A 23,855-nucleotide genomic window follows, 5' to 3' on the forward strand; every position below is an offset into this window, starting at 1 on the left:
ATTCGATGGCTTTGGAATCATTAATTAGCTGCGATTTGGAGATTTTCTGCCATTCTATGTGAAGCGTGCCGTGTTGTGTGCGGTTTTTAATTGTTTTTGCGCGTGTGGTTGTAGCCGCGGTTCTGTCACGTGGAGTTCGATCGCCCCTTCGGCGGGGGCTGTTGTCGCCGTGAGCAACGGCGCTGCTGACAGTGCCAACCTCCAGCTCGTCTACGCCCCAAGGTCATCTCGACGGCGCGGCTTGCACACACCCCGCTCCTTCTCCTCCTCCTTCTCCTTCTCCTCCTCGTTGTTCGCGACCGTGGGGGCGCCCCTGGCCGAGCCGCCCGTGTGCGGCGTTGCTTTGTGAAAGTTTCTTCCAGTGTCGTCTTCTTCACTGATCCGTCTCCACTGCTTCCTGCTCTGGTCTCTAAACTCACGGTCCCAGCTGACACGCAGTCTACCATGGTCTCTTGAGCCAATCTACTCGTCATTCCAGCACTGTGCGTGCTTTTCGCCTTCGTGGGTTTCTTTATGTGTCCCTAATGTTGGAGCTTCAGTCTCTGGAGTATTTCTAAGAGTCTTGTTAAAGTGCTGGAAGTACTCAATACCACCACGTGGTAGGTGTTTTTCAAGTGATGTAACAAAAATACCCTTGGTATTTCATTATATCTTACCGAATGCTAAAAAAAATGATCCTTTGTCCATTGCTGGATGAACGTGTTGGTCATAGGGTGTGGTGTTGTTTGACCATACCTCACCATGCTGGTCAACGTGGCGTGGTGAAGTGAGGGTCCCAGTATCAGTTAAGATCTCTCACTCACCACTGGTTGTTAGCCATGGCCAGGAATATGAATTGAGGTGGCCAGGTTCATAGAACAGTTCATAAACCACTGCATCATTGTTCCACCCATTCTATTTAGGGGTTAGAGTGAGTTAAATGTTTCTTGATAATGTGACGTGGCCTTGATTACACCATAATTAATGTATCCCCTCTCTATTTCCACAGCAATTGCCCGGGTAATGTCGTCAGCATTTCGTGCCTAGGTGAGTTCACGTTGCACGTTAAATGCGGCGTTTTATATGTTGTGTGTGTGTGTATATATAGAATTTGTTTTTTTATATATATAATTAAATTGACTTGCCGATGACCGGACCCAGCAGTGTCAAAATTGGGCTCTTTGGAGTAGCGACGCCACTGCAGGAGCAACTATATCAAATAATACGGACGAAACGTCAAATATCTTAGAACCGTTCCACAGTGACCACGCACACATGACAGTAAAATGAAAAATGAGTTAAAATCACTATCTGGCTGGACGTATACTATTCCACCCTTGCTTATAAGCCTGTGTTCGTGGTGAACGTGGTCGTGTGTTTGCATGTGGCGTTTGCGTTGCCGTGTGTCACTGCTCGTGCACCGTGGGGTCGTGGCGTTCACGCGGCGTGTCCGCACGCGGCATGAATGCGCGGTGTGTCCGCACGCCCGCGTCGTGCGCCTGGGAGGCCGCGTACCGTGCATTCCGCTGTCCACACGCAATGCTCTCCATCGCTCGGGCCACCTGTGGCAGAGTTCTTCTGTTTGACGGGCCCGTAAAGGCCTCTTGGCGGTGGCCTGCCGGGAGATATGGCCGGCTGAGACTTAAAGCTACAGATGGTGAGATGCAACAGCGGTAAACAAATTTCAAGAGAACTTTAGACAAAAGTTTCAGTGGGGACGACAGTGAGGTGAAAGCGAGATCGACGAGAGAGAGAGAGACTGTCGAGTCAACGAAGCCTGCTCTGTAGCGTTGCTGCATGCTCTCGTGTGGTGTGCGCGCGTGCCTGTGCTCAGCGTGTGGGTCCAGCATCAAGAGCACCTCGCGCATTGTCGGGGGGCAAGATGCACAGTTGGGCTCGTGGCCGTGGCAAGTCTCGCTGCAATTTAACGGCCAACACACTTGTGGCGGGACGCTTCTGACCCCCACGTGGGTGCTCTCTGCCGCCCACTGCTTTCAGGGGTGAGTGTTCGTCCGGCGATGTGCTACACCCGGCCCCGGCGCTACCGCGCCGCTCGCGAGCACTGGGGTCGCCGTGATGTGACCTTGCGATAAGTCGTATGATATACGACCCACAGTAATAACATTTGTCCGGTTTGCACGATATCGTCACGGGGCGATTGTCTCGTCGCTCGTTTTAATTATCGAAAGTGTGTGTTTTATCCTCCTGACGAAAGATTCATGAAACGGCAAAGACAATCTTTAAAGTTATAAATAAATAAATACGTATTACCCGTGAAATGTGTGCCTTAAAAAACTTGTTTGGAGTTATTCAATGTAATGGTAATTGACATAATTTTTTTATTGGGTTTGATCATTTTTTTTCTGGTGTTGCTAGCAGCGCGTGCATTTTCAGTGCTGAAGATTGTGAAGTTCTGAAGGTTGAGAGACTTACAGCCGCAGGCTTATGCTGAGCAAGCTGCAGTGTAGAATCTGATGAGCAATAATTATTTGCACTGGAAGTACAGCACTGAACCAAATAAACACGCTTAAGTCAACCCAAGTTCCAACTTGCAGCATGCACCACGACACGAACTTGCCTTATTTTTTTGCTTGTTATTTCCCCCAGTTGAATCCAACCCCCCTCCCTCTTGTGTCGAGGCGGAACTCCGAGAAGTTAATTTCACGCCCCGTGTCAGGGACACTCTTGAAGGCCGCCGTGGGCTCGGGTAGCTGGTGCGATAGCAACGAAGCAACTGTCTGCTCGTCCAATACGCAGGGCGCCAAGGCAGTCCCATTTAATCTGATTGTTTTGTTATATTATGCGCCATTATTATATGTATTTCATATGTAACGTAAAGGATTGCACTGGCAGTGGTGTACAAGCACAGGCCAAAAAAAACATCACCGCCTGTAGTTTTTAGCAAAGATTTGCAGTGTTTTGCTGCCAGGAATGTGGATGCTCGGGTGAGTTCTATGGAATACAGGCGAGGGATTGTTCATACGGCCATAATTGTGTTCAAAGAGGGGAAGGGATGTGAGATGCCATATTGGAGGAGGGGATCGGGTATGGTCGGTTCTGGCTCGAGATGTTATCGGTCTCTCCTGAGGTAAAGCGCGTGCCAAGTCTTCAGAGTGTGAAGGATTGAGGCATTTGTGAGCTGGACAGTGCGGTGTGTTCAGAGAAGGCTGGGAGTGGCAGGCCGACGCTGCTAAACTTTAGAATGCACCACTGGCCCGTCTACCTGCATTCCTGGAGATGCACTGTGTGCGGACGATAATAATGGTTACCGCACTAGGGAGGTGTGCATGTTTGACCAGCGTTCGTAACCATACATGTGTATATATGTATGTTAAACTTTTTTCACACTGTACGTATCCGACCATGCTAATTGGAGGTGGAGAAGGACAACAAATTAAGCACAATAAGCAATTCTAAATAAAAGTGTGTACGTGACATAAAATATAACAATGACATTGCAAGTTTAACAGTAACATACAGAACCTCTAAAATGGGGACTTTTTGCTTCTCCATCATGTGCCATACGACAGTGTAATAAGAGCAGCAATGTACACGTGCGCACGCATTACGTACGCACGCGTGCGTGCACAAACATTGCCGTCCGTTCACATTGCACGCACAAGTCCCGCGCGGTCGGCAACGACGCGCTCGCGACAGACGAGGTCGTTCCCTCCGCCGGCGCTGGGGGAGGGGGGGCAGTGCACGGGCGACGGAGTTTGGCGCCATGCTCGTTGGGCCGGGAGAACCCACGCCGATTAATTACCTCGGACCCGATATGTGGAACGTAACGTGAAATATGCATTGCGCATCAAAAGAACGCAAGAAAGGTCGCATCTTCCCCGTTCGGTTGTTCACAGTACGTTGATTTTGGTGTCGCGTTGAAGCATTTCGTTAAGTCCCAGTGAAATTCCCTGCTCCAGGCTGGGGATCCATATCCTAGAGTAGAGGTGGGGAAAGTCCGGCCTGTGGGCCATGTAAGGCCCGCGAAATCATTTGGTGTGGCCCTGCCAAGGCAACTGCAGGCGGGACTCGAAATTCAATAAATCTAGGCGCAAACCTGGAAAAGCAGTTGCGAGTAGCAACATCATCAATACCAGCTAACATCACCACACGCCTCACCAAAGAGAAGCAGTTGCAGCCATCACATTAGGGGCGAGTTAATTAAATGTTTGACCAAATATAACAGACTAATTTTAAATTTGATAATTTTGTATGGCCCGCGAATGATGTTATAAATATCCAAATGGCCCTTGGCAGAAAAAAGGTTCCCCACCCCTGTCCTAGAGGGTGACCGCACCTCGAACCTCGCAGGCAGTTCATCAGCATTAATTCAAGCTAACCACACCGCTGATTAAACACTATATCAAAACGGCTCAAGAGTTTGCTGGTCTTGAAACAATGGTGCTGAAGTTATGCACTCCCAGAAGGCTGTGGGGCCGATCTTGAGAGGGTGAACCCTTTCTGTGTAGGAATCCATGCAATGTAGATTATACCACTGTTGGTGGAAAGTACGTGAACGTAATGAACAAAGAGACTTTTGTTTGAAGCAAATCTTTCTTTGCGGATTTAAAAAAAATTTGCAGCCATTTGTGAATTTACTCAATTATGCAACTCTCCACATGTTTTAATCATTGTGTCGTTTGACCATATTTCACCATGCTGAACTGGATGGTGCACATTGGTGATGGGTGGAGGCCCAGCACTGGTTAAGACATCACTCGCCACTGATAGTTGTCGTGGCTCGGAATTGAACTGAGGTTGCTGGGTTTCTTGCGAAATTCCATGAACACTGCTCCTCCACCTCAGGAGTTCATGGAACTTTAATACAGCCCCCAAAGAAACCTGGGTTTTTGCATTCGTTATTCATCCAGTGGTCACAATCCAGCACGGATACAAATTAATTCCATCATGTGCTGGGCATCCAGATTCTTAATAATAATTGTATATACATGTGGGGTCTCCTCTTCTTCCCCTGTGGATGGGGGGGGGGGGGGTGAAGCCCCTACCATTTTATCAATGTAAAAAAGTTTCTCAGCTGGGTACTCAGAAAATGTTTTATTTTAACGCATCCATTGCTCTGTTCATGCACGCGCTAGTTGGAAGCTTGATGTTTGTGTGTCTGGTGCGGTGTGTTGCAGGGTTATGGCGGTCAGCGATAGCTGGCAGGCGAACCTGGGCATCATCATTCAGCCCGGCTCCAAACCCTACAGCATCTCCAAAATCATCACCAATTCGCAATACGTGGACAACACCAACAACGACTATGACATTGCCCTCGTGAAGCTCAGCAAACCCTTGAGCATGAGCAACAGTGCGTGTCCTCCACACTGCGGCACAAACTCGCCAAATCCGCGGACACGCACGAACTCTTCGCGATCGGCTGAACACCTGTGCAAAGACAAAAGATAGACCCGCACCTCCCCCTAAAACAGCTGTACAGACTGTTGGAAGACAGGTGCTATTAACGGGCACCAATTAAATTTGGCACAGAGTATGAGGTGGTGGTGGTGGTTTGGCCAGCGCCATGCTCAGCTGTGGTTGTCTCTCCATTACTGGTGTTCGCGCATTGCACCAGGTACTCATTTAAGGCCAAGTCGACCTAGGAGGAGGGGGGGGACCTTGACCGTTTCAGATAATCATCACTGACCTTTAGCCGTGGTCTGGAAGTGTACTGGGGTCGCCGGGTTGTGCAGCACGTTGCACTTGTTATTAAGCAGCCACTGTCCACTGTGTGTGTGTGTGCACCTGCCCTGGTATGCGCACTCGGCGCCCGTAGTGTTTGCACGATCGCCTTGCCGAGTTGATTGGTTGTGGTCACTGCATTGTATTCGCGTATTTAAGTGCACTGGACTAATGTTCTCGTTTTTGGTTGCTGTGTCGTAGCGATCGGTCCAGCTTGTTTGCCAAACTACCAAACGGACTTCCAAGTGGGAATGAACTGCTGGATCACAGGGTGGGGTGCCACAAAGGTCTCAGGTAACGTGGTGTCTTTTCCTCACTAGACCACCTTCACTTCCTTGTGCACTCGCGGGCATAGCGGTTAGTGCACTGTGCCCACGGGGACCCACGGGGGCCCACAGATAGCTGGGGCCCATGGGGCCCACGAAGCCAAGCAAGGCTGAAAGTCTTTTATGTTGAGGCCAGAGTCAAGGCCAGTCGAGGGATGATCCTCCAGGCTGAACATGGCTCATGATGATGACTCGTTTGTGTTACGGTGCGAGGGCATGTGCTGATCTGTATTTGCTTGGATGTGTGTGCTTTTGTGTGACATGCAGGTCCTGCTTCGACGACTCTTCAGGAAGTAATGGTGCCGATACTGAGCACCGAAACATGCAACGCCGCAAACTCTTACAATGGGCAGATCACGTCGCGCATGGTGTGCGCCGGCTTCATGCAAGGAGGCCAGGATGCATGCCAGGTAACGCACGAGCCACCAGAACGCTGTCCACCCCATGGGGCATCTACACATTCCACATGCACGCACATAAGCGGCCTACGGTACACACGCGTCACGGCGGATTATCAGTATCATCCGCCATGGTGAAATCCACTGCTAGATGAACGCATTCCCATGCCAGCACCGTCTCCTGCTGGCCTGCGATGTAGTTATCCAAGCAGTACGCGCACATGAGCTGGATTTCCTCTCGGGCGTGAGAGCCATTCCTCAGCGCTGCTTCTTGACCCTTCGACCATAATCTCTTCTCACCGCTCATCATGAACAGGCCCACTTATTACACCTTTTAACCTGTGTATTGTCTATAATTCAAAGGTTACTCATGTCTCTCAATGCATTTCCAAGTATGTGGTAGATTTTAGGCAATAAAGGTAACGAGACAAAGGTCTGCTTCACCACTGAAAACGAAACGTTGAATTCAGCCTATGGGCGTTCCTGGCTAAATTTTTGCAGAAGCATGCGTACCGGTTTAGACATTCCGAGCCTCCTCAGCAGTCGGACCTGCTGGGTTGTGTGCCGCATTTATTAGGTTGGGATCCACGTAATCTATGGGGCCCGTTTAGCGTAAAAGAGAACAGCAGTTCAGAATTGGTGGTGGGGATTCATCTTCTTTGGTTCTTTCGGTAAAGTCACGTAGAATGAGAATAAAATAATGAAATAACACAATAAAATTCTCACGACGTTTCGGCCACAACACAAGCGGCCTTCTTCAGGTGAAAGGAACAAACCTGTCGGGACGACAGAGCTTCAATGAACACTGTTAAGATTAACAGTGTCTTTTAAGCTGGTTGAGAGAAGTGAGGCATCTTGACAAAGGGGTTTACATATCAAACAGGAGAATTTAGCATTGAAATAGCTGAGTGATTAGCTTGTGACTGGTCACAGAAATGGCTATGTTAAAGTCAAAGCCTACACATCCACAGAGGCACCTAGTACAAATCAAACAGGAGAATTTAGCATTGAAATAGCTGAGGGTTAGCTTGTCACTGGTCTCAGAAATAGCTATGTTAAAGTCAAAGCCTACATATCCACAGAGGCACCAGTACATGGACGCCAAAGGGGCTGCAACAACTCAACTATCATACAGTAAACCGATGTGAAAAACCTAAGTCTAAATTACATCAATATAATAAATGTACGCTGCGAATCTTAACAGCGTTCATTGAAGCTCTGTCGTCCCGACAGGTTTGTCCCTTTCACCTGAAAAAGGCCGCTTGTGTTGTGGCCGAAACGTCGTGATCATTTTATTGTGTTATTTTATTTTATTATTTTATTCTCATTCTACGTGACTTTACCGAAAGAACCAAAGAAGATGAATCCTTGCAGTCACGAAAGCTTTAAATCGAAATGGTGGTGGGGAGTCCGTATACTCTGGTGTTTGTCATCATCATCATCATTAGCCATGATCTATCAACAATTCAATTACAGTAACACCCCGGTTTACACCCTCCTGCTTAACATACTCAACTTATTGAAACCAAATCCCATTTTATGTACTGTGGTACCTCGCCCTAACGTACTCGAGATTTACAAACTTAACCATTAAGCCCCACATTGTTTACGTTCCTCGGCAAACATTCAGGCGCCAGATGTCCAGAAGCGCCAAAGCAAGCATTAGCGTCCCTGACTGTTTCTCGGTTATTTCCCTGTCTCTCGGTTATTCCCTGACTGACTCTCAGTTATTTCCCTGACTGTCTCTCGGTTATTTCCCCGACTGACTCTCGGTTATTTCCCCGACTGACTCTCGGTTATTTTACGTGTACTCTTTTAATATTTCCCCCCCCCCCCCACATACCGTATTTAATGACATTATTTCTTATGGGGAAAAATGCTTCCATTTAGGTACTTTTGATTTACGTTCTGGTTTTCTGGAATGCATCCTGGGCCTAAACCGGGGTATGTCTGTTCCTCAGCATGAGCCGATTTCATTGCTCAGTGTCAATGGTTGACATTCCACTCCGTCGACTCAGATGTTCTTGATCTCATTCGTGGTTGTAGAGTGTGGTCACTTATTCATAGACAAAGAAATTAAGCAGGCTTGGGGCAAGTGCTGTTATTGAGAACCTATGAAGGCCGGCACGACACACGAGGGGCTGGGTTGCCAGCACCATGCCCGGCTGCCATTTGGCTTCCTCGTGGCGATGTTTACACACTGCACCAGGTACTCATTTGATGCGGAGTCGACCTAGGGTAGACCCAGGCAGGACTGGTTAAAAAATCGTCACTGGTGTTGGCCGTGAGAAGGATTCAAACTCAGGTTGTCTGGTTCGTAGTGCAGCGCGCTATCCACTGCACTATCGCTCCCCACATCGAAAGTTAAAACTGGTCCGGAGTTTGCCGGCTTAAAACAAATGCAAAGAGAAGTGGTCCAAAAGGCCTTTAACTGCACCGGTGTAATACAATGTGTTATGTATCCTGTGTGTGCTGCAGGGAGATAGTGGAGGCCCTCTGGTATGCCAAACCGGTACAACCTGGTTTGTTGTCGGGGCCACCAGCTTTGGGGAGGGATGCGCACTGACCAATTTCCCTGGAGTATATTCCCGCGTCACGGCGTACCTTGACTGGATACACGGAACAATGCAGGCAAGGCACACAGTTCACCCAGCACATCGGTGCACCGTGTGATACACGCATCCCACTCGTCCTCACTGACTCTGCACCCCACACCGCATGGCACGCGATGCCACCATTCGTGAAGACACCATGGAGAGCTGTCAAACGTCACAACGCAGCACAACACAACCTTCCGACCACATGACACGCGTCTCATGCCACGTGCTAGGTGCTTAGCTACTGTGTACATGACGTGTGCAAATGTGTTAATGTTTTTAACATACGTGCTTTGCATGTGTACTGCTTCCAGTTTATAGTTTATATTAAAACCCTGCAGTGGGATAAATGTAAAAAAATACTCGACACATTAGTCAATAACACTGTGGCCTTAAAAGGCATAACAGGTAATTGGTGACATTTCTAGAAATTAAATTTCTAGAAATTAAATTTCTGGAAATGTCACCAAATAATTTGGATAGAGAGATGCATTTATATACCATATAGCAGTTCACCAGCTGCTTGGTCTGGGACTGTAATCCTTTTGTATGGTAGATGCCTCATTGCACGCGTGTGTGTACAGTGTACATTGTGCTTGTATTTGAATACACGTATAATAATTGTTCCTGTTATACTTTCAGGAAGGTAACTGATTCTACAAACGGCAAGAGGAGGGGACTTTACATCCCGTCGCCTCGTCAGGCCTCGCCCGTTCAGCGCTGGGATCACTTTGCCTGGCCACGTTATTCTTCACCTGCTTGAATCCTGCTTTGGTCCTGCCTGCCACGTTTTTTCTTGCCTTATCTCTCCTTGCCTTATCTCTCTCATGCCTTACCGTACTGGGACTTTCCCTCTGACCCATTGGCATTGGATAATTGGCATGAGCCCTATGCAAAAATGAAATGGGGCTCCCTGCTCAATTGGCGTCTCTCCTTTGTAGCTCGGCACCTGGGCCTCTCCAGCCCCTCGGAAGCCCGGTTCAGTTGCAAAGCCGTTTGCATGCTACTCGATAGCTATGCCACTGCTTTGACACAACATGTGCTTATAGATGTGTGTTGGTGTGTGCGCGCGCATACGCACCCATCTCCATTATTCCTACTCGTGCTATACAGTTATCAAGTCCACGTTTTTGCGCCAGATTTTTGTTTGAGGACGAAACCTAAATCTGTTGCAATAACTATACACGTTAGTCGCACACCCTTGCATATGCAGCACAGTCGCAACAAGCCTGGTAAATGCCAGTCGCATCGATGTCCGTGCACCTTAGTCGGACGCTGGACGGCCGCGCCCTTTACCATCAAATGAAGAATCTGCAGGTACCCAAACATTTTAGTAGCTTGCAATACGAGCGATGTTCAAAAAGTTTTTTATTTAAATAAAAAACACATTTAATGATTTACACTTTTTATTTTACAAGCGTACGAGTTAATTCGATTTTGAGTGCTGCAGTCAACAGAACAGTTGTTTCCTTGGCGTGGAGTCAAATGTTGAGACTCCCGTCTCTTCTGACCCATCTGGCTTTGCTCAGGACATGGTCATGCCGTTTTAAATGGTTTGGGCCCTAGACTAAAAGGTTGTCACAGTTTTAATCTGCCTGTGATCCTGACCTGAACTGCAAAAACACACGTTCTCATAAGATTGTTTTTTACTTTATAGCGATTCTGCTGAAACGCTTCCACGTGTGTGTAAGGGTTTTGTATTCCGTCGCTGCTGTTACACGGCGCACTGACCATGGATAGTTTTTGTAGCTTCAAGGTGCAACTGCTTGACATGTGGGTGTCGCTGTGCAGGCCGTGACGATACAAACAGGACTATAAATCGTCTTTAACATCGCAGAACATTTAGCAAGATGCAGGCAATGCAAATGTCAAAAATTATATATGGCATCATTGTGCTTATCGGAGCAGAAGTCAAACTAATGAAATCATTTCATCATTTTGTCTGATTGTCAATCTTGAAAAAAACCGTGTATATTTAGTCTACATTAATTAACATCTTTATGATTTTAATTGACTTATGAGTCACGCTTTTTTTGTGAGTGGCGTACTTGGTTGTTAGTGAGATACAAATCGCCAATCTGTAAAGGCGTGGGTTTAGGACCAAGGTGTTATCGGCATCATTTCTTCGATTCACAAAGAATTGGGCCAGACGACCACTGAGTTGCCCGATCAAGAAAAAACGAATCCGGGAGTGATCGCAAATCACTCAAACATGGCACCGTATATTGGTTGACGTTTTAATTAACATTAAAATATATACAGATGAATCTGAAGTCATGTGAAGTCACTTATTAGACTGACGCGCAATGTATTTCAAACGTCGACGGTAGGACTGCGCTGTAGTTGAACAGCATGGCCCTTTTGTCAATCCGCTGCTGGATGAGGGGCCCCTCCCTCGAACCGTGCGGGTCGTGGGGAGTTATTTAACCATACTTCAACCACGTTGGTCGATCGCCCATTCGATGCGTCTACGGAGCTTCAATTTAGGCCGCGCCAGTCAATTGTTCGTGAAAATTGGTGCAGTTAGCCAAATATATCACATGCTTGGCCCATGTTTTTGCCAAAATATCGGTCGATATTCTTTCTAAGACTTAATGATAATTGGACTTGAACTAGCAATTCTCTGCCCCGTGATGACAAGTTGTGCTTTCCCCGCACCTCCGATGAGCACGGTTGGCCACGTACAGTGCGAAAGAAGTCCCAACATACATACTTACATACTCAACCCATGTTGGCCTTCGTATTCAGCTTGTTCTGGCTGTTCAACAGATGAAGGCTGCCCCATTCACGGTCTCGAGCAGTCGCAGAATGTCGTGTATGGTGCAGCCTATCATACGCAAACAGCTAAGGGAATACTTAGTATGATGATGGGTGCTTTGCTATTTACTGCCTGATATGATTACACTCATGGTTTAGTGTCAAATTATTAAATTGTCCAGAGCTTTAGGCTGCTGCTGATTAATCTTATGGTTAATTCGGATGAAGGAAATTTTAATATAAGTATGCATTCATTATTTTCTCTTGCCAAGTGTGAAAAAAAATAACTTGATGAATTTGACTTAGAACGTTTTATACAATGTCAGTTTAATCTCGATGGTTATAATTTGTATTGCTGATTATTGATGCTTTTTTACATAAGGGATGTGTGAAAGTTATACCCTGGTGTTGTCGTTAAAGTTGGGTGCCAGTGACCATTTCGTTAAGTGTGTTTTTATTTGAAGCTCTCTTCAGCTTCCTCAAGGGTGGCACGTGGCCCATGGAGTGAATCGTTTGATATCCCCCTTTTGTTATAACTACCGCTCGTGCAATTATAAAACGGATTTTATCTTTCTGTTATGATTTACGCCTGTAATGTTTATTATTTTTTACTCTGCCGTGTGAGAACTACGCGTGTTAACGAGCTGTCGTCTCCACGAACGCGAATCTGTTGTGACGCGCGTGGAACCTCGTGGTGCCGGCATCGTGCACGTGCGAATCGATCCACGTCACTTGATGTCGCATGTGATGCTGGCTTTTGTGAAAAATGTGTTTCTGAAAATCCTGCAAGCACTGCAGATTGCACACGGCCCCGCACACGACATCGATACAAGCCTTGAATCGTGACTCCAAATACTGGCAATCGAATTGTGTGGGTGGGCAGCATCATTGTATCCCCCAATGGTGATAACGATGCAAACACCAACACGTGGGATTGTGCCATCAGGATTCTGTGTTCCCATTGGTGTGTTCTTGAAGGTGCCTCAATGTAGTTTCCACATCATTACAACATAACTGTTCTCTAAGGGAGTGAACACTCTCCCCAGGTTGGAAACCAAGTCTGACACGACTTCCACACAGATACGTGTACAAACACAGAGCAGATGTCGCGGTGGCGAGATGTTAACCACCTCGCCTAGTATACAGAAGGTCGGGTAATATCCCTACCCTGACGCCTGCTTTATATTTGGAGGGTGCATGTTCCTCCGTGTTCTCCGGTTTTTCCCTCCACATATAAACACATGCTTGAGTATGTGGCTGCTATACATTCCCACATTCGAAGCCACTATGTTGAGCTATGATTTGTGGGCAAGTCGCTTCTGAAAGAGCTTTAGTAGCTATGTGGTCCTTGCCTGATAAAACAACACTATTTTCATATTCACTTGGGTTGGGCTTTCGCTGTCCATTCCAATCCCTGCTGCTTCAGCTTTGAGTTGTGTAGGTCATGGGTTAGATTGTAGGGGCTTCATTCAGGGGTGACACTCGGGGTAAGAGGTTTAAGGGTTAGGGACAGGGGCGCCTAAGCCCGCTTTGCTCGCCGCACATCGACGGGGACCAGTTTCGCACCGCATGTAGCCAACCGTGCTCATCGGAGGTGTTCCATTAGTATTGGATAATCGGAGGTGCGGGGGGGAGGAACAAACTAAAGACAAAAAGCAGTTTTCAAGAAATGAGTTTACTCATCTTGATCGACCTGTACGGCTCCGGAATCTGCATGCGGCTCTTCGCGGACTGCTTTGTGACGTCATGTATGTAGCCACATGCTGCTCTTGAAATCTTGTTTTTTTTCGGTGAAGTCACGTGGAAGGGAAATAAAATAATAAAAATAAATACATAATAAAATAAAAATAGACATTTTTTTACCGAATTTTTAAAAATGGCTATTGTTATTTTGGTTGCCCCCTCCCCCCGACCCCTCATCTAGATTTAAGAGTGCACAGATCCCAGTGTGTTCCAGATATCGGAAGGAAGATCGTTCCAGGCCGGTCGCTCATCGGCTTCGCGGCTCGGCTAAATGCTAGCTAGATAAGCAACGATGTAAATGAAATCGATGGACGCCAATGGAAGTTGGGTGTGACGACCCCAGCCCGTGTATGCCAGTATAATGACAAAGATCCCCCGTATAGCCTGAATAGACGGTTGGGGCAAGTGCTGTTTAGTGAGCACCTTTGAAGGCCAGCACTGCACACGAGGGGGTGGGTGGACGACACCACGCCCGGCTGCCTTTGTCTCCCCAGTGGCGATGTTTACACACCGCACCAGGTACTCATTTGAGGCCGAGTCGACCAAGGGGAAGTCCACCGGTTCAGATAATCGTCCCTGGTGTTGGCCGTGAACGGGAATAGAACTCGGGTCGCCAGGTTCATAGCGCAGCGCGATAACTGCTCACCACCACTCCACCCCACAGCATGATAAGCTCACACACACACGTGCGCGTCTTGACGTTTTCACGAGCCCCCCACTCCGCAGTGTTGTATTTCACGTCCGACCTGTGGCAGTCAGGATTCGTTCACGCGCATGTAAATGTCCTTTGTGCTTTTAAATGCTATATTGCAAAAACGATTATTGCTAATTATTATTAAAGGAATGATTTTACCCGGCCGTTAAGCCTGTCGTAATTAAGAGTGGCCAGAGTCGATAGCGATTGCCAAGCGCCTCGTGAGGCCTCGTGAGGCCTGGGGCTGGTGGGGTCAGCTCCGACCAGGTTGAGGTGAAGATTGGCGCCCTCCTCTTCAGCCATCGGCTCCTGCTGTTGTCTGCAGCTCGGCAGACAACCACGTGTGAGCACCTGGACAAACAAACAATGCCTTCTTAAGCCACCCTCTTCCCTACTGTGCTCGACATGAAGTTGCATTTATTTCCAACCGGCCACATTTGGCATCGTGTCGTGGGAAGAAGGCATTTCCATTTGGAACTCTTGACGACGAGAAAGTGGCGACGTCGCATTTTGTCTGAGAACAACACGTGGCAGATGTGTGTTCGCAGAATTGCTGCTGCTGAAGTCGCTTCAACCGGCGTCTTACCCCCACCCAACCGTACCTGGTGCACCCTGATGTTACTCCATACGCACGCCTCTTGTTAACCCATTGAGCGATGACGTCCTTGCTGTGCGGGTCATGGAGGGTGATTCGGTGAGTTGGGGTTTGTGAAGGCGCCGAGTCATCATCGGCGTTAGTAGAGGACAGAGGGCATCGTCACCCTCGTCATGCACCTGGCACTGGACAAACGCGTGACTGGTGGCAGAGCACGCACGAGACGACGACCATTTTGTTAAGACGAAAATATCACCCAAGAAGAGTGAATTGATCACGTCATCATATCGCCGGCATCCACCAACTGTAACATTACCCAGCACTCCACACCGTGGAATAAGCCACGTTAGAGCCGCCACCCATTGCTGGCATTCCTCCATGGGACCTTTTAAGGGCAGCAAAGCCGTGCTTACGTATTGCCAAACGCTAAATAAAGCGTAGACGTCTCTCGAAGTATCCAGTCTGTTTGGCAGCTGTCCTTGTAGACGACGACGTGTCGGCAGGGTCATCACTAGACAACTCCGTGGGCTATAAATTGACACGTCGCGTCACTGGGCGACTCCACATTCAAGAGCAGGGATCGCTCGCTCAACGACGCTGCTGAAAAGACACCGCGCGTGGTCTGTGCACATAAACCTCGTTTCCCCTTGCATAATAATCACAACAACAACAAGATGTTGGTCGAGAGCAAGGCGTTGGATAATTTCCCACTGCTCATGTACATCCTCGCCGCCAAGTCTCTGCTGCTGTGTCTCGGCTTCGTGTGGGCCAAGAGCTACCAGCGCAAGCGGGTCGAGAGGCAGTTGAGGGAGAAGGTGCAGAAGAGAGAATAGTGGATGGAAGGACGCGAAAGGCGAGGTAAGCTATGGATTTGGGGCATTTCGTGCAGACGCGCAAGAGGGTTGCCGTCTGTCCGGCTTTGACCCCGATTGTCTCAGGAGTTTGGCGTCTGTGGTCGCGTGGCAATAATTGATTTGTACTGACATCTGGTGGCGATGTGGTGTTGGAACTTTATTTCAGTTTGGTCTGTGAATAAGGTGGCGACCCGAATGTGCATGTCTTCGCAATATGAATTTATTGCTGTGTGAGTGTTTCCTAAACACTTTACGTGATTTAGGTTAACATTACCAGCGCATTCGTTATTTTGAAGTTGAGTGAAAATTTACCTAAATTATCTAAATACCTGTAGTGGCCATGGACGTCGCTGCGCCTAATCCAACACTGCGGGAGGCTAGGGTTGGTGGATCGCGCAGATGTCGTGAAACTCCCTTCCCGTGGGCATCGAGGAGACGCCACGGCTTGGCTCGACAGGAGAGGGCGGAACAGCAACTGTGGACAAATCTCAATTTGTTCCATCTGTGATTTGGATCGAGTGTTGCCTCCTCGCACGCGTATATTGTCCGGGTGCTCCGGCATACTTTTTCGTGTGGCTGACGTGTTCATATTTAGAAGGCGGCAGAGATGGGGGGGGGGAGGATTTGGTGCCGGCTAACTGCATTGTGAATCTGCAGCGGATTCACAATGCTGTGCGCATTAACATTCGTGAACTTACTCTGGTTCTTTACCTACGTGACTTTACCGAAAGAACCAAAGAGTATGGATCATTGCAGTCGCGGAAACTTCAAATCTAGAATTCGTGAAATTGTTACTGTATTTACATCATGGAAATCGGTGAAAAAAGAGCGTCATAGCACACTGGATTCCTCCAATCTAAATTAAGATTCTGATAATGTCCGTGTCATTTTACAGCCATTTGTTAATCCACTGCTGGATGAAGGCATCCCTACGTCGTGCGTATGGTGGCGAGTTATTTGGTCATGTTTCAGCATGCTGGCCAGGGCGCGTTGATGAAGGACGGAAGCATGGATATGGTGGCATAGATGTACAGTACAACAATGAATGTTGCTTCAATGCCCCTGTTGCCCACCCACGTAGGCAACCCAGGGCTGGTTTGAAGCTTTCGTGACTGCAGGCATTACTCTTTGGTTCTTTCGGTAAAGTCACGTTTAGAAAGACAATAAAGTCAATAATAGAATACGACGTTTCGATTGCAACACAAGCAACCGTCATCAGGTAGAACTAAATTTGAGAAAGAGACACAACACACACACGGAGACACACAGACAGACACAACATAGACACACAGAGACTCAACACACACACGGAGACACACAGACAGATACAAGCAGAGAGAGACACAACACACACACGGAGACACACAGAGAGACACAACATAGACACACAGAGACTCAATGCCTCTGTGTCGAGGCCTTACATAGAGAGAGAGAACCAAAGAGTAACCCAGGGCTGCTCGACGTTTCTCCGGATTATAAAAGACGCGCTTTTCCCTCTCGTATTAAAGGCATAGGTGAACAGTTTTGTATAACTTCATTGACACAGGGCATTCGTTTGGGGTTCGTCTTACTTTCCGAAGCGCCTTACAATCCAGAGAACACGGTAACAGGTGGCAACGTGGCTTTGTCCGTGATATTTGTGTGTGCAATGTACCTTCTCATCCAGCAGAGGGCACTCTTGTCGTTATTGAAACATTAATTTGGTGATACTGCAATACACACACAAAAACCTCAACACGTTCGTCAATAACACTGCATAAGAACATTCAATAGGCGATGTTTCTGGTAGTTGCTTTTTGTGTTTAGTTTGCTGTCCTTCCCCGCAACTCCGATCACCACGGTTGACTACGAACCGCGAAATAAGTTCTACAGAAAGAGGTTATCGCCCTGGCCTGTGCCATAAAGGGGCCGTCCATAAATGACGTGACGCAATTTTGGACGGTTTTGGATCACCCCCCCCCCCTCGTCACACGGCGTCACAAAAAGTCAGACCCCCCCCCTCAAATTTGACGTCACAAAGCGCTGCCCCTCCCCCCACCCTCAAAAAATAAAACATGCTTCAAATTGCTTTAAACTATTGTTGTCATTGTAGTGCGTATTTAATGTGGCGCTGCACTCTGATATTGTAGGTGAAAACATTTATTAAAAAGTCTATTTAATTAAGTAGAACGTGTTGTCTATATTTATTTAAAGTTGCGCATTTTGATGTGACGTCACATTTCTCTCCCACCCCCCCCATCGTCACACATCGTCACAAATGTCTGACCCCCCCCCCTAGGTGCGTGACGTCATTTATGGACGGCCCTTTTCCCTCTCGCCGCGGTGGTCGCGTGGATTTTTTTCCCTGGGTTCCTCCGGGTTTTGCCCTCCACATTTAGAACCAACACTCGTCTAGATGATTTGGCGGCTTCTGTAAATTCCCACGTGTGATGATTCTATAAGCCACTGCAATGAGCTCTCATCTGTGGCCAGGTGGCCTCGGAAGATGAGATACTAACGCAGTGGGCTCTACCTGATCAACTAGAAATCGTTGTTTCCTTTATCGAGTATTTTGTCCGTTAAAGGTCACACTGTTGACGTACTGTTTGTATTTTATTGTTTGTCCTTTGAGCCCGGCACTCCACGTACACCACCCCATAAATATTCTACCTTACTGCCGAGCAGTGGCGATGGTGACTTCCAAAAAGTACAGTAGTGTATTGAAATTGAAAGTTTCATATCGAAGATCTACCGTTTATCGAGGCCAAGCCATCGCCGGTATTCACTGAACGAGCAGGCCACGTCGTCAGCAGATGGCAGTGCAGCAACATCTCTGCTGAAGCATCTATCGCTGCCCGCCTTCACCCAACCGCACTGAACCACCGTGGTTGAAGTATGATTTAACAACAACAAAAACCCCAACCCATTATCCGCTTGGTCTGGTGAGGCCCTCATTGTGTAGGGAGGCTTTCATCCAGCAGTGGATTAACAAAAAAGCCTGTAAATCAATTAATCTCAGAAAGGACATACATTCGGAGTGAACATTGGGAACATACATTCTTATAAATTCGATTTTGATAATAATTTAATTGTATTACGGTTCTCTCTTCAGCTGAAAACACAAATACTGTAACTTTTCCCCTTTTTGCTCAGGTGCTGTGGAAATAAATGCCTCAAAGCCAAGGGAACATTCAAAGGTGCAGCAAGGTGATGGCAACATCATCAAGGCGATCGGAAGCACGGCCAGGGAAAATGTGACATCAGCTACCCATTCATGAGCACACCAGAGAGGTGGTAACGCCACCAAAACCACACCACCGAGGTGTCGACATGAACGCTTGACCTGCAACTAATCAAGGAAGCCACAGGTCAACAGTTGCTGCGACCTGGTGGAGGAGTGAACAGTTTGACTCGGAATTAAAGTGTGTGGCACATGTATGTGTCCATATATTTATATATTTGGATTGCATCTCCACACTTACATTTTCATTTACAGCGATGTTTCCCAAGTTTAAAAAGGTCTATTAAATTTCATACATCACTCGTATGCTATAATCCAGGGCGTAACATCTACTGCAGGAATCTTTGTGTGCGACTCTCACAATCATTCACACACACAGACGCACTGCACCGCTTGAGTGCTGACCACGGCACTGTATAAAGATTTATAGGGGGGAGGGGAGAAGGGGACCAAAGTCTCTGTTACTCACGGACCACTCCAGTGAACTGTACAGTCGGGTGGACTGAATCCTCATGAGTGCCAATGTGGTCACCCGGGGATGTACCCTGACTCCGGGTCCAGTGAGCTCCGTCTCGAATTTTCCAGCCAATAAACTCATGCAGCCTCCCGCGAGAGACGGACTCGTCACAGCACAACAGCACCCTCTGGTGCATTAAGGATTGCCTCTGCATTCCTCATCATCATCAGCCGTGATCAATCCACTGCTGGATGTAGGCCTCCTCAAGCCATGGGTCTGCAGTGTAACATTCCATCTAGCACCAGCACGCGAGCCGATTGAATCAGCTCCATCTCCGTGGTGGACGCGTTCCTGACCATATTCCTTCCTTTGGCTTTCCTCTTGTCCTCTCACTGATTCGTCGCCTGCTCATGTCACCAAATCCGAGTCTGGGCTCACCGTCTACCGGTACAAGTGCCACGTTACCTCCCCGTTTTCATAAACCCTGCTGCTGTTGTTCCACATCAACGCTTCATTAGTGGGAGGCGTGGGGTGCTCTTGGCCCCTGTGGCTCACTCAGTGGCGTAGCGTGGTTGGATGGGCCCTGGTGCAAATAATGAAATGGGCTCCCCTCCTCGTAGCCTGTCGCCAGGGTCCCTTCCGATTCTTGGGCCCTTGTGGTTCACTTGCACCCCCGGCACACTCGAAAGCTAAACCACTGGGGTCACCAAAATGGAAACGAGGCAAGTGATGATTTAATAAAATTGTCTCTTACACCCACGATACAGACCTCGCATTATGAATGTAACAATTGATTATTATTTAAGATGCATTCAAATGAAAGCGTATGTCCGTGTCACATTTTGTTGACAAAACCACAGAGTGGCAGTCACAGGAGGTAAGACACTGGAGAGGATGTTCGGCGTGGATATGCAGCGGCTAATTGGACTCACGTGCAAGACCGACTGTTGCATCGCGGGACGAAAAGTAATGGCGAAGGCTTAGGGAGATCTTCATCCAACAGTGGCTGGATGGGGGCTGATGAGGACGACGATGATTACGTTTAGGCTCGTGGAGGGAATTAAACTGTCCATACAACGCATTAATAAAAAATTACAAAAACTTAAACGAGGAAATAAAAATGGGAGAACATTGTTGTATTCTTGAATTAAATCGCAAACAGGAATTGTGACAACTCATCGTATTGTGGTGGTGGTGGATGGGCGGTTGTGGTGAATAGTTTTGCGTATGACTAATTCATTTAAAATTGCATTAAAAAACTTATCAGATTTAGCATGCCCAGCACGGAGCTCAAGCAGTGCAAAAGGCACCGGAAACAAAGATAAACATCTCCCGATTAGACGTACACGACTTTGCGAGGCAAGCGCTCTCAGCAAGCGTCTGTGAAGGGGCCGGCAGGGTGGCCGGCACCGCTCCTCGGAGTGGCGATGTTTACACACCGCACCAAACTGAGCGGCTGTCCATAAATGACGTCACGCATCTAGGGGGGGTCAGACACTTGTGACGATGTGTGACGAGACGGGGGGTGGGGGAGAAATGTGACGTCACATCAAAATGCGCAACTTTAAATAAATGTAGACAACAACACGTTCTACTTAATTAAATAGACTTTTTAAATAAATGTTTTCTCCTACAACATCAGAGTGCAGCGCCACATTAAATACGCACTACAATGACAATAAATAAAGCGATTTGAAGCATGTTTTATTTTTTTTGGGGGGGGAGGGGGGCAGAGCTTTGTGACGTCATATTTGAGGGGGGGGGGGGGTCTGACTTTTTGTGACGCCGTGTAACGATCTAGGGGGAGGTCCAGAATCGGTCCAGATAATCGCCACTGGTGTTAGCCGTCAGTTGGAATCAAACTCGGGTCGCTAACAGCGATTACACTCCCGCTCCCCATACCCACACCACACAAACATTCGCATCCATCCTCTCGTCAATGCTAGACCGTGGTCACCAGCACAATATGATTGTATCATCACCGCGCGTCTCTCTCAAGGCCTTAACATAGCCAACCCATCGCCACCCGTCCTTGTCAAGGCTTCCGAATAAACAGCACACACGTTCAGCAACCACCTCGCTCTGCACGCCAATGCGGCAGCTCTGCAAGTCGAGCCCCAGTTAAGAGCCATGCAGCTGACCATGGTGACTTTAGTGACGGCACTAAACCCTTCAGCGTGCGTGCAAGTTATTGCATTGAGAAATGTCTCAATCCAACAACGCCTGATAGAAGACATCGCAATACACGCTCGCCATTCTCCAACATAGCACGGTTAAAATAAGAACCTAAAACATTCGTCATGAACACTGTGGCCTTCAAAGGAAAACATTTATAACAGGTGACGTTTCGGGCAATAGCCCTTCATAGCACATACCATGGTTGGCTCTACTCTGTTCGCCTCGACCAACGCAGCGTCACCGAATCATAATAAAACGATCTGTTTCGTTTTCCGAATGGACACCGATAAACTCTCACCTGGAACGCGATCTGCAGGACAGGGCAGATGCACCTCTCGGTGGCGAGGTGTTCACTGCCTCGCCTCGTATGCAGGAGGTCGTAGGTTCGATCCCGACCCTGCCTCCTGTATATTTGACATCTGCACGTTCTCGCCGTGTTCACGTCTCCCGTTTTTCCACTCCACATTTAGAATCGCCATGCGTTTAGAGTTTATTTGGCTGCTATACATTTCCACACGAGCTGTGATTTGTGGCCACGCCGCTTCTTTATAGCTCAGTGGGGCTTTACCTGGTAAAAATTAAAATAGTTTATATATTTTTTTTGTTAGTTTGTTTTCTAAGCAGATCTTCCTGTTACGTGCTTTTATTCTCCCCCATCTTGTTGGAGATGATTGCCACGTCTCCTTGAGATGATTGCCACGTCTCCTTGCGATGATTGCCACGTCTCCTTGCGATGATTGCCACGTCTCCTTGCGATGATTGCCACGTCTCCTTGAGATGCTTGCCACGTCTCCTTGCGATGATTGCCACGTCTCCTTGCGATGATTGCCACGTCTCCTTGAGATGATTGCCACGTCTCCTTGCGATGATTGCCACGTCTCCTTGAGATGATTGCCACGTCTCCTTGCGATGATTGCCACGTCTCCTTGCGATGATTGCCACGTCTCCTTGAGATGCTTGCCACGTCTCCTTGAGATGATTGCCACGTCTCCTTGCGATGATTGCCACGTCTCCTTGCGATGATTGCCACGTCTCCTTGCGATGCTGTGGGTGGCGAGGCAGTGCCAGGACACTGCCCTCGCTCTCAGCAACGCTGTCGTTTGTTGTGGACCCGCAGAGAACCGCGGGTCTCTCGTGTCAGCTCGCCGGGAAACTGGCTGAACGGGATCGTCCGTGTAATTAAAGTCGGCTACAGTGAGTTAAAATGATCTGTCACGGGTAACGTCAGTGGCGAGCGAGATTCGGATCGATTTTTGCCACCCGCCCGAGCATGCATCCACCAACGCTCACCAGCATGGTGAAGTATGGTCAAACGCCCCCCCACCCCCCTCCCCGTGACCGACGTGGCGTGCTGAGGGTTTTAATTCAGCAGTAGTTCTCCAAAGTCGTGGAACTTATGTTCTTATTACGAATTTACCTATTATGTTTATGTCTGTTTATAAGAAAATGTCTACTCTGCACAACAACATGAGCAGGTGTTCACAGTGCACACAGCCTCCCGCAGGTGTTCACATTAAACCATTCAGGTGCACACGTGGTGAGTCTTATTGACTCACCACGTGACCACGTGTCTTATTGACTCACCACGTGTCTTATTGACTCACCACGTGAGTTGGCGGATAATGGTTTTCACTTTCGCGTGCGGATCTCTCCTTATGACTCAAAGACTTCCACGATTCAGTGCCGGATTATCCTCGTAGCAAAAGTAGCTGCATAATGCTCCGCGCTAAATACATTCAAGCTATCAATTCCGGTTCAGTGATTCTGCACTTGCTCTATGACTATAGTACTATACTGCATTCAACTTTTATGAACGACTGGGTGTTTAAGGTTAGCGATTTGTCGTATTATCTGGCTGTATAGCAAATGCAAAAATACAATTACTTTACTATGCAAGTAAAAAAATGTGTTTTAATATTGACGTTTTTGTTTATTTATTTAGGGCCCCTTTATAACATATGCTACAGGCCCCGCACTAGCTTAATCCGGCACTGTCACGATGCACTTTGTATTTCTTCAACCGCAAGGGAACGGGAAGAGAACGCGCATCCGTTTGGACCACGTGGCTGAACGGAAGGAATCTCACTCAGGTAAAAGGGGTGAGTTTATTTTAGCGATTCAAACACCTGTCAAACGAAGCGCTCGACAGCCGGAAGCTGAGGTTATTTTTAGCGTTTTTTTGTTATACCCCATTACGCAAACTTAAAACACCGTGACGTCACAAAATTGACTTTGGAAATAATTTCCGGAATGTTGCTTTGCCAAAACCAAGCAGGTTTGGCCCGGCATCAAATCATGGCAGCCACCGCAGGCCATAACTTTGGACGGCGATACAGGATGTTTCCATGCAGAAAACCCGCACGGTTATAATATGG

At 47.8% G+C, this 23,855-nt stretch overlaps 1 protein-coding gene and 1 long non-coding RNA gene across 3 annotated transcripts in view; one reads left to right on the forward strand and one right to left on the reverse strand.

The window, feature by feature from the left end:
• Nucleotides 1-12,321, forward strand: part of LOC116955349 (transmembrane protease serine 3-like) — a 32,863-nt gene extending 20,542 nt beyond the window's left edge. Inside the window, exons 6-13 of the mRNA XM_032976375.2 lie at nt 115-222; nt 989-1,026; nt 1,814-1,979; nt 5,118-5,290; nt 5,863-5,955; nt 6,255-6,397; nt 8,864-9,016; nt 9,625-12,321. Coding sequence (XP_032832266.2) covers nt 115-222; nt 989-1,026; nt 1,814-1,979; nt 5,118-5,290; nt 5,863-5,955; nt 6,255-6,397; nt 8,864-9,016; nt 9,625-9,636 — 886 coding nt within the window. The 3' untranslated portion in view covers nt 9,637-12,321. The remainder of the gene's footprint in view (nt 1-114; nt 223-988; nt 1,027-1,813; nt 1,980-5,117; nt 5,291-5,862; nt 5,956-6,254; nt 6,398-8,863; nt 9,017-9,624) is intronic.
• On the reverse strand, nt 10,334-17,677 carry LOC116955367 (uncharacterized). 2 transcript variants are annotated; one of them, XR_012947286.1, is made up of 3 exons: nt 15,955-17,606; nt 14,779-14,972; nt 10,334-14,527 (listed from the first exon to the last, which is right to left on the reverse strand). It is a non-coding gene; the product is annotated as an uncharacterized LOC116955367 (long non-coding RNA). The 2 variants fall into 2 exon arrangements; XR_012947285.1 differs by having other exon boundaries at nt 14,779-17,677.
• Nucleotides 17,678-23,855: the final 6,178 nt, after the last annotated feature.

This window comes from Petromyzon marinus, chromosome 3, assembly GCF_048934315.1.
Source record: "Petromyzon marinus isolate PM22_M1 ecotype Great Lakes invasive population chromosome 3, UKy_Petmar_22M1.pri1.0, whole genome shotgun sequence".
Taxonomy (NCBI): domain Eukaryota; kingdom Metazoa; phylum Chordata; class Hyperoartia; order Petromyzontiformes; family Petromyzontidae; genus Petromyzon; species Petromyzon marinus.